Source organism: Varroa jacobsoni, unplaced genomic scaffold (assembly GCF_002532875.2).
Source record: "Varroa jacobsoni isolate VJ856 unplaced genomic scaffold, vjacob_1.0 scaffold_347, whole genome shotgun sequence".
NCBI classification, from domain to species: Eukaryota; Metazoa; Arthropoda; class Arachnida; order Mesostigmata; family Varroidae; genus Varroa; species Varroa jacobsoni.
This window is the reverse complement of record NW_019213249.1, coordinates 39,573-50,606: the sequence shown is the minus strand read 5'-3', so window position 1 is coordinate 50,606 and position 11,034 is coordinate 39,573. Positions and strand designations below refer to the sequence as shown.

Here is an 11,034-nt window from a genome sequence, read left to right as displayed (position 1 = left end):
TATAAAACAGATGTGGAACGAAAAATTGGTGGATAATTGCGGCCGCTGTGCAGAAGTTTTTGATGGACATGATCAACGTACTCTGGCCTAGTGGAAACAGTTAGTAAAGGATAATCGTGTTATAGTCGTACATCAAAATATTAATTCAGGCATTTGAGGAAAAGGGGAGGGTGAACTATGCTCATGTGAGCTGTTTAAACCGGTGTCAGTTTCAAAAATAAATACTTCCTTACCAAAATGCAAAACATTTTCGTAGCGTAGAGCTTTTCTAGGATTCTTCATATGTTTATTTATCAGCACGAGGCTAAGATAAGCTTCACGCTTTAGCTATTATTATGGCTTATCAAATAATATATTATATGAATTAAAATTTAAGTTTCGAACAAACGCTACGGCTCAGCAAGTATTATTTCAACTGTACATAAAGCGCCCATTATGAACTCGCAACTTCATCCTATCGTTGGGCTCCAGCAAAAATATAAATAAGGTCCACTCACAAAATCCTAATCAACTCAATCTGGAAAATAATCCTTGAATAATCTGGAGGATAAGACATGAACTTATTTGAAAAGCAAATCTCTTAAATAATATCGGACCCAGTTCCGAAAAAATAACCAATGGGCATATATTTATGGATATAGGCGTTTCAATGCTAGGGCCTCTATTTGTAGGAGTTAAACACATTATTCTATTTATTAATTTTGTTATTCCTTAATATAGACAAATAACCCGCTGATGGTTTATTACAAAATGGAAAATTGAGAATTTGCAGTATATCGTGAAGAGGTCAGCAGGTGGTACTTAGACTTTTTCGTAAACTTTTTCCACACAACAGAAATATTTTTTGTGCTTCTTAAGTCGGTTACTTAAAAAGATTATCCACTTGAGTTTGCCTTCCGCTTGATCTGCACTATTCTGCAACAGTTGCCTTTGGAAGCTATCTATTGAAATATCCAAGCTTATCCTTACGCTCGAAGCATATGACCTTGTGTCTGCTATAAAGTGAAGCTATCCTAAGTTGAACAACGTATACCAGCAAACTCTAGTACTAGTCGAGCCGTTACGGCCAGCTCGACCCACATGAACAACGTGAAGCCGACGTTCGCTGACCTAACATAAACAGACGCGGCTTAGGCTCACCTAAGAACGAGTTTATCGGAAGTTGCAATACTTAGATGTATCAAAAGGCAAAGCTATTTGTAGAAAACGACGTAAAACCCAAAAACAATGAAATTTTGATTGTTTTATACTTTTTTATATTTAATTAGACAAAAAAAAAAACAGTGATTTTTTACATATTAACCTTATCAGCCTTTTTGAATGTATTCATTTCCTGATTACAGCCTCGTGAAGGTAACTTTTGCAAGCAAAGCTGCCTAATTTCGTAGTAAATTTGATAATTTTATTTAAGATAATTTTATTTTTTGTGCTATACAGTTCACTATTTCGTTTCAATTTAACGCTCTGAAACTATTTTTTAAGCCACTACAATTTAGAATAAGACAATTGCATTATAACAGCCTTGAGAAAAATAAGTCATGACCGTTGTCTTGCATGAACTCTAATAAAATACTACTGCAGCGACCTCTGGTGTTAAAAGCAGTTGTCAACCCGTTATGATCCAGCTTTTTGCATGCTTCTTACATACTGACGGGGAATAAGATTACGCAGACAGTCTCTGTGCTTACATACATATGTTAAGTAGCTCTATATAAAATTTGTTTTTTGCCATGTACGACTTTGCTTTATAAGGGACTTCAAAAGATGTTATGACATTAGTGTACACCTGTTGGTATCATATACGCAAATATGTTGCTTTATTGTTATGCGTTAGGTTCAGTGAGGGTGGCCACTTCAGTAGATCTTGCCAGTAGAAGTAGTTCAATCATCGGCAACTTGCGTAGCAGTTTCTGTATGATACGTTTCGTAACAATGTTTGTACATGTAAATGTATGAACTATGTAAAATAGTGTGAAAGTCACGTCTGGTAAGATGGACTGTGTAGATGTAAATTGTCGTTAACAAGTAAATACTGCCAAAGGTATATAGTGTCTACAGTGTTGTAATTTTTGCCAGATAAAGTCGACTCTTTCAGACCAAATAAATTATAAATTTATAAAGTTCTGAGCAAAGTATAGAGCGCATAGTACTATCTATTCTCCCATTCGACTTCGTAGAGATTTGTGGCTATCAGAGATAGTGGATAGCTTGCTGTCAATGGTATGCAATCAGATGCTTCACCTACCGTACGCAGCAACCGTGTACCAGCATGAAATAGAATTCTCGTTTATTCAAGCTACATATGGGACTAATGTTCGCATTGCCGTCGTCGTAGTTGTCGTAGGAGAGTCGTATTGGCGAAGTTGGCGCTTAGGTAATTAGGTTAGTCTACTAGCCACCCAAAAAATTCGTTCGTCTGTCTCACTCTCACAAGTCAAGAAAACTTGCTTTCTTTTCAATACAGTCTTTAACAACGTTGCGCTGTAACTCTTGAATGTTTTGCGCAATCAATTAAAGTTTTCCCATAATCCGCCAGCGAAACTTGAAGGATTGGAGTATCATCGCCAATCAATCGGCTCTAAATGAGACCTAATGATGAGAGAAAAATCAAGACCGTGGGCAGTAACCTTGGTCTTATCGAAAGGTGACCTGAAGCATATAGGCAAAAGTATGGATAACGGAGAAAGCCTTAGTCTCACTTTGATCGTATATTTTGCAATGTTGTAATAATATACTGCCATAGACCGTTTTTTTCTGATAGGATAGTCTAACATGAACTTCTAAGGTCCCACCAATAAATAACCAAACGTACTTACTCCTTGGCTATAAGCAAATATGGAAAAATGCCAATTTAAATAGTGTATACTTTTTTAGCTGTGAAATGATGTATAGGTATTTATTTGGCACTGGCAATGGTAATAGCAAATGGCTTTGTTATTTCGATCACTATTCCAATTCAAATAGCGCTTGAAATATTGCTTTAAACATTTTCCTCTTTGCCCTCAATATGGAATGCCTTGCAATTGCCCTCTACGGTCTGCTACCGTGGGTTGCGCGCGCTCGATCTCACAGCCATTTAACTAGACGCGCGATCCCACCAGCTTTTTCTCACTGCCTTTTTATAGCGGAAACACTCTCTGATAGAAGAAAATTTCCGTAAAAATTAACAATTAGTTTGCTTTTCAGGAACAAAAAGCAAGTATCATAAGTACAGCCTAGTATGCAAATAAAGATGTTCAAAATATTTGCTTGTCTTCAAAAATTTGTCCTTTGAGAGAGTGCGATCATGACTTACTACGGAACATGAAAGTGTTGTATAAAGACCCGATACTAACAGGAACTAGATAACCTCGAATGCGCGCGGAAAATAAAAGCTCGATTGTATTTAGCGAAGCAGTACCGATACAAATAAGATATACAATTTTTTAAACAGTGCGTAAGCGCTTTTTAGTAATTTTCATCTTCTGTTTGCCGACTTAGCTGTTAGATTTTGTCTTCCAAAGTGGCCTATGCATACATTTGTTTTTGATTTCAATCTTATACAACTCTTCTTAAAAGCTCGTACGCATACGCACAGAAAAAAAAAAACAATATTAATAGTCGTTGATGGATGGAATGTAACGTAAGTTACTTTTTGCAATATACTTAATATATCTTTTACATAATAGTCATCTTTGTATACAATAGTAGTCACCTAGTAAGATGGATAACTAAGTAAGCCTAACTGGCTAAGTTTAAAACCAGACTGCAAACTTAAAGCGACAGACGTTGATGGATGCGATTGAGTTCTTTCTACTAGCTATTTAACGGTGTAGGAACAAAAATTGCTTCTGCGAACATAAAAGAAGTAGGTGTCACTAGACCGCTTTTTTAAACAAGTTGTTTTAAAATAAAGGTGAATATTCTCTATTGTAATTCTGCTGTCCATTGAACACTCTTTTTTTTATTAAAAAAAACCGTACATGGCATTGCATTATATCTTTTCGAGTGGCCGATACGACTCTATAGGCATTTGGATGCCAGTATCTCCTATGATATTGCTCGAGTATCTGTGCATAGGTAAAGTGCAAATTATAGATTTAAATATGCTTAAAATAAACAAGCATGATATTTTATAGTAGCGTGCAACTGCTTACTGTGTGCCAGTTTCAAAACATTACGTTGAACGTAAATAATAGGTTTCCTATTTCCTTAACTTATATCAACTTGTTCATTCTCTAGCTACAAGCCAATATGGCCGTCATGATAAATTCTCGTTCACATGGAATAGCATGGCATGTTGCTGTGGTGAAAATTCTGTCGTGAGCTTAAGATTGCCTAAACCATGAAGTTGCACAATGCAGGTACTGAAGTAAATAAAGTCTTACTTTCCATTTTAAATACGACTTTTAGTTGCCAATTTAGAGCAAAAAACTAACACAATAACACTATAGAGCATAGGTACTGGGCACTTTAACAATATTTCGTTGTTAACTACGATTTACGTTCATATTAACACAGAATGACAAATCTCATTATGTATATATATATTTACTACTAAAGACTTCGAGCAGTAGGTTTGCCTGACTCCAGTCTATCCTTCGAAGTGGGTTACGTGAATTAGGCTAAGTTTATTCGACGTGTATTATAGGAAAGTGCCTGAGTAAAAGATGGAGTCGAATGAACAAGTACTCTTGCTGCTAGAGGGAAAAGTTTGGTTTCTCGTAGAAAGCGTAACCTTAATTTGATTGACGGAAAAACTTCTTGTTTATTTTGCACGTAAGGCCGTGACGACGGTCGAAACACCAGCGACGGCGGCTATCATGTTATCATGGCTTGCGTTTAACATAAGATGTAAGGCAAATTTTATCTGGCAAAGAAAATTATCACTCAAGATTTGAAAATATGTTGGCAGGATTTGTCGTTAAGAAGAAAATTTACCGTTATTGTAAAACATACCTTATAGAAACAAGAGGGGCAACTATCGTGAGCAAGGAAAAATTAGACTGAATGATATAAAGCTGCCTAGTAGCTAACTGGAAATACACGAACAACAAAAAAACATCAGAAAATACGATTGTTTTTATTTTCGGATAATCTCATTTGTGAGTGTGATATCGTTCTAAAATCATGTACAATCCTTAATGAATTATACAAAGCGTTGTTAGTCATAGAATCGGATTACTAATGCCACGTAACAAGCGGCTATCCCTGTTTCATTAGAATTGTTTCATAGATCCAGAGAACACTGCCTACAAGTTTTAAATCGCCCGGAATTTTCTAGCCTTTGGTAATTCAAGATTTAGAAGACGTACTTGACAAAGACAACCCTTAGATTCAATACCTAACAACACACAAAGTGTATATTAAAGACTTAAGCGAAGCACGTATCGAAAAAATGTGTAGCGGGCAGGCAGTGAGTGAAGTGGAAATTAGTGCAAAAGGCTTCGATATGACACCGTGCCACATCGTCCTACGGTACTGAGACGAGCTGAAAGAACAGGACAACCAAGCAGGCAGAAAAACTATTTGTAAGTCGTTTGCGAAATACATCGATCCTTTAAATGCCGACAATCCGTATTACTAGCGCAGTCAGGTGAAAATGCCCCCATGATGGCTTAGTTTGATATTTGCCTGCTAATCTTAGGGACACTGTAATCTAGACTTAAACCCGGGAGTAGATACACTTTATTTCATGTCGGGAGCCAGCCATCGAATGAAATATTTAAGGGCGAGACCAGACGTAACGCTTGAAGTATAAGGGTAAAAATAATTAGCACCGTTAATTACGAACAACGCAGAACAAAGAACTAACTGTAGCACGACATCAAATTGTGAAGGTCAATTTGATCATCTTTTGCATCCCTTACAAATTATCTGTTTAGTAATACCTTGTCCATTATAGTTGTAAAAATTCAGTTGAAAAAATTGTCTAATCTTCATTCAATTTGACCAAAACTTTCCTACGCATAGGGGATTCACAAACGTTGTAAAAAACGACGGCAAATTTAAGACGTTGGCAAACTTTTCATACAATAATCTTCAATCCAAGACCAGGACAGATGGCAGAACATTGATAGGTCACCATTACGCACATTCGTATGTCCGGAGCTGCGCTATTGTTTCCGGCCATTCAATGCAAAGCAGACGGGTCAGAAATATTAGCCTTTATAGTGAAGGCGACAAGCAAAACATTGAACAGACCCTACCGAGAAGGTGTTCTAACTACTGTGCTTTTATTTTATTTATTTAACAAATGCGTATTATGATTGTTTTTCAACTGGTGAAACCAGACAAATAATTCTGCGATAGTTCACCTCTTCGAGTAGTTTACATCTGTGTTTCAAGATTGAAAAAACCATACGACACATTCTTCCAAATACATCGTGAACATGTTTGCTCAAATGCCTGTTACGGCTTTTCTACGAGAATATTGCGCCTAATCAGATGCACACGAGCAAAATATAAGCTTGTGCTTGTCCCATATAAGAGAACAACTAATTATACCGCGTACTGTAAAGAAAGACAACCTCGAGTCATCTAAATTAATACACACTTTTGTTTTTTTATTTATCAGTATATTCTAGCCTTTAATGTAATAACAATAAAAAGCGTGGGCCATACAATTATTTTTTTTAGTAATACAGTAAAACAGGATCTTTCAGAAATATAATACTGTAAGTTAATTATGACAGGTGAGTTTTACGGCGCTAATCACAAATGCCGTACTTCAAATATGAGCGGCAATTATTGGCTAGTTTTCAAATGCTTTACACAGCATCCTTGCAAACGTTTAAATGTAAGCGTGAATTTAATAAACTTGCCTCAGTATGAAATCTCCTTAATGGCGAGAAACTAGCTTGTTCGCCACCCACCCCAGCTTCTGCCGGTATCTTGAAGGATGTTATTCATTGTAAGTAAGCTAAGGTGTAATTGTAATATTGTTGTTAAAAAAAAAATGTTTACTGATATACACGATTCCGCATGATCGATGCAGAACTGACATTAAAAAGTTGTGATTTTGTCACGTTTTCGTTACATCGAGATGCAAAAAAATGATCTGGTAAACACAGCGATGTTTTTTTTTTAGTGCCGTTACTGTTTACAGTATAGCTGTTTTTACAGCCATGAGGCTTGGCAGCGACTAGTCAGAGATAACTAGATTTAGATGTGTGCAGATGTTCGTTAGACTGTCTTTTATTCGATTTGGCCACTGAATATGGAAAACGGTATCAAGCTCGTAATCAAGCCTTAGTTTTTCTGGTGATTCATATTGTGCGTATATTGTGTGTGGAAGTGTATCGAATACTTTGAGAATCAGCAGAAGCACCTCCTCCATAATCTGCTGCGTATTCGATGGACAGTCTGTGAATTTTCGCCAAGGATATCGCAGTAAGATGATTTTAATCAAGCCTTTATTAAAAATCCATTTGAGTGCTTCCTCGTGCCGCGCTTGAACGAGGTTCGACACAATTTCTATAAGTCGCATCACGTTTCCATCGGTCGCTAATAGTAGAACAGACTGAAAACGATACACAAATATACAAGAATAACACGGTAAGATATTTTTCATCACCCGAGTGCTACTCGATGTAATATAACGTGCCAACTGATCTTTATTTTGCTTTTGTTTTGACTCCATAAGCAGATTATCAATAAGTTTTTTTAATCCTTATTCACCTTTAGACAAACGAAGACGTACTGCCCTAGGTGCGCTGCGCGCTCTATGACAGTAGGATGTTGAATCAGCGTCAGGATTAGTTCAAACCACGGTTTTTTTACCTCGATCCATGCGATCGGTAAAGATTTGTTGAGCCGGTAATAGGCAGCGACCAGATCTACATCCTGGAATTTCATACGCTGATTTCCATCACAAGTCACAAACCTCCACATGAACCTTATATCCTTACTATCCTGACTAATCGTATAAAAATCCGCGTTGAACACGTTCCGACTCAGGTAGTGATGAAGAGATACTCTAAACATTCTGAACACGTTCAGCTTAATTAGCGTGTCAACACAAGCCTCATCGCCAGCCAGGTCACAGAGAAGATACAATGCCGCGGCAATTATCCTGCTGTTTACCTGCGACAAGACAATTTTCCCTAGGGTGTCATGGATACCTGCACCCATAACGCCCCTCCGGCCCAGTTCAAATTTGGTCAGCTCATAGAGAATCCATAATATGTGAAATGCATTTGCTGGATACTTCCGCAGTATCGAGCCGAGCTGTTGAAAATGGTTGTTTCCAAGGTCGGTGGGGTACGGCAGGCCAACACTCAGCTCGAAGGTTACCGACATCAACAGCCGCAAGGCCAATTCACGAGACACAGGCGAAACCCTCGATTGCGACGCATACCGAATCAAACACGACACACATCCGTTATCAATAAACCAAACCTGGCTCTGACGTTCGAGCGGTTCCGACGATAGCATTCGTAGGGCATAAGTTTGTTCTTCCTCTGTACCATGTAAAAACACGTAGAAGAATGCATTGTATGCGTCGAACCTGGTAGGGTCCTGAAACTCAACTTCTCGCGAGGGTACGACGCGGCGTAACAAGTCTGTTTCATCTGAAGTAAAGCCCATTTTCTCGGATTTTTATGGAAAAACGTGTATTTCGCAGAACGAGTAGCGCCTCTTTATGCAGGCTGTTCTCCTATCCACCCATCAATTAACAATCATACATGAATAAGTATAATTAATCAGCCGAAACAAAAATGAGACAAGTGGGATATCTATGCCGGATAAGAACTGTTCAGCGGTACAAACACTGCAACTTAAACGTGTCCACCGTTGGTTGCCTCGCAGCTACTGTGAGACGGACCGCTGCCCAATTCGATGTGTCCATATAATGTGGGAAAGACTCGTTTGACATGTCCTATTTCATTACTGAGGTTAAGAAGCATGATTATTACGACAGATGCAACGCACGTATGCGAAAATAGAGTACGTCGCGCCAAAAACAAAAAAATTTGATTCATAAGCGTGCATAGAAGTATGTCCGCAGTGCATTAAGGAGCGCCATTCGATATGGCGTAAACGGACTCCTAGTCAGTTCGCCTAGTTATTGTGATCGAAAAAAAACTATTTATGCAGATTTGCCATTTCAATAAATCATAACAATTTACCCTGTACACTGGATGATCGCTACTTTTCACGGACTACTTAACAGTGAGTTTTTTTATAAGGCCATAGTATATGACACTTGTTAATAATTCACGGTATATCGAATTGTAGATGAGGATTGACGCTATATATACGTTTAACGTCCTGACTTAACCTGTTTCCTGCAGAAATACGCGTCGTATCCCAGCGTACCCTTTTGCATGCAACTGAGAGTGCTTAATGTTTTTCAGTTAAGAACCCATCTCAGGCTGTTTTAAATTTTTAGCAAGCTGCGCTACTCCGCCAATTTCAAAAAAATGAAATGCTACTATAGGATTATTACGGCATCTTTTGTAATTACTGTCTTATGTTCTGAACAAGCTTTATTGAGAATACTCCAAAAGTATTTTCTGAATAATCTACATTTCAATGGCCATATTATTTTACCTAATTAGTTAAGCGTTTTTTTAAAAATCCTCATATATACAGTCTTCCTCGAGGATAGTCTTGTAATAGCAAACGATCTTATATTCATATTGTCCCAAATGTAAGGTGTTCATTGACATCCATTCAGCTAAGATTACTGGAATATATTGAGTTACAGGTAGAGCGTTGTATAGGGAAAGTGATGGCAACCGTACGTCCGGATATCGGAAAAACCCGCGTTCTAAATGAGAACGTTTACAAAAAAGGCGAATCTTGAACATGAGATCGAAAAACGCAAGCAGAAGCAAGAGTGAAGTCAGAACAGAACTTCTTGTTTTAATGATGTTGGTAATATACCTATCTCAAACATAAACACTCTGATAACATTTGGAGATAGCCTAAAGTGACTTCAGGCACGAATAAACATCAATCAAACATGTGCAGAACGAAAACGACTACGTAGGCCAGTGTAATTTTCGCATCATATTCCTAGACTGTGTAACTGCTTCAGCCGATTACTTCCCATTATGTCGACATGCAATTATTAAAATAACAATCTATAGCTACTAATTTTTACTAATCAGATTATCTCAGCCACACCTGCACCGGTAGCGTCCAATGAGTCTCTACGGTTTGTTTCAGCGTCAAGGTCAGTATCTCTCTATAACCTATCAAAGCGTTCTTCAACGCTGACCGTGACCACTTGGCTCATCCGCCCCACCCCCACGCCCGTCTATGTTTATCCTTAGTATTCTACGTATGTGTGTATGTCGGTATGAACCTTCACGTGTATGCAAGCATGTGTGACCATATCGACGGCAAGCACTTCTCCACTTTACCTCTGGCTAGCTAGCCTTACCTAGATGATTCCACGGACAAATGCCCTCTTTTGTAAATCGTTGCACCGACGAGGGTTGTTCGACAAGATAAGATCCCATCAAGGATGTGACGATCCAGGTGCTCCCGTAGCTTTCTGTAGAAGCGCTTTTAGCGTCTAGTTAGCTATTCATTATAGAAGCGATATACACACGCGATGAGCTATGTATGATAGCAAAATATTACTTCATCTGAGACAAGTCAATCTTCGTAACTGCAGAGAAAAACTGCGATGGTTGACGCTAACTAATTCATTTCGGATCTAAAGTCTCAAGAGATACAGAGTGAGGAGAAATAAGCAAAATAAGCGTCATATATATAAGACACCGGGCAAAGCTCCTAATGCTTTACACTAACTCCCATTAGCGATAACGTGACTTTAAATAATTTCCGCCGCGAAGACAATGCCTAAGAACCGGTTGGATTTATCGCGTCTAGCGAAGGGTTTCTTCAGGGGACTTATCTTTAGATGGCTGATTTCCTATCCTTTGGGAGAAATCCTAGGGCAACATACATACAGATCTATCCACTAACAAAATAATAAGCTAACTAGATAGCTTTTTTTTCTATGTGCTGGTGTATTTTTCTACTTATTAGTCACTGAAGCACCTTAAAACCGTGAGATAAGGTATATTGTTAGAAGTG

At 38.1% G+C, this 11,034-nt stretch overlaps 1 protein-coding gene and 1 long non-coding RNA gene across 2 annotated transcripts; one reads left to right on the top strand and one right to left on the bottom strand.

The window, feature by feature from the left end:
- Window positions 1-6,515: 6,515 nt before the first annotated feature.
- On the bottom strand, window positions 6,516-8,792 carry LOC111259572 (uncharacterized). Its single transcript, XM_022831706.2, has 2 exons — window positions 7,660-8,792; window positions 6,516-7,501 (listed from the first exon to the last, which is right to left on the bottom strand). The coding sequence occupies exons 1-2, from the start codon at window positions 8,566-8,568 to the stop codon at window positions 7,124-7,126; spliced, it is 1,287 nt and encodes a 428-aa protein (XP_022687441.1). The 5' UTR covers window positions 8,569-8,792; the 3' UTR covers window positions 6,516-7,123.
- A 102-nt stretch (window positions 8,793-8,894) lies between these two features.
- LOC111259574 (uncharacterized) lies at window positions 8,895-9,968 on the top strand. Its single transcript, XR_002679708.2, has 2 exons — window positions 8,895-9,153; window positions 9,692-9,968. It is a non-coding gene; the product is annotated as an uncharacterized LOC111259574 (long non-coding RNA).
- The last annotated feature ends 1,066 nt before the right edge of the window (window positions 9,969-11,034 follow it).

Coding starts and splice junctions, on each gene's coding strand:
- LOC111259572 (XM_022831706.2), bottom strand. CDS start 8,568: ATGGGCTTTACTTCAGATGAAACAGACTTGTTACGCCGCGTCGTACCC. Junction 7,502..7,659: donor ACGTCTTCGTTTGTCTAAAG/GTGAATAAGGAT, acceptor TATCGTTTTCAG/TCTGTTCTACTATTAGCGAC.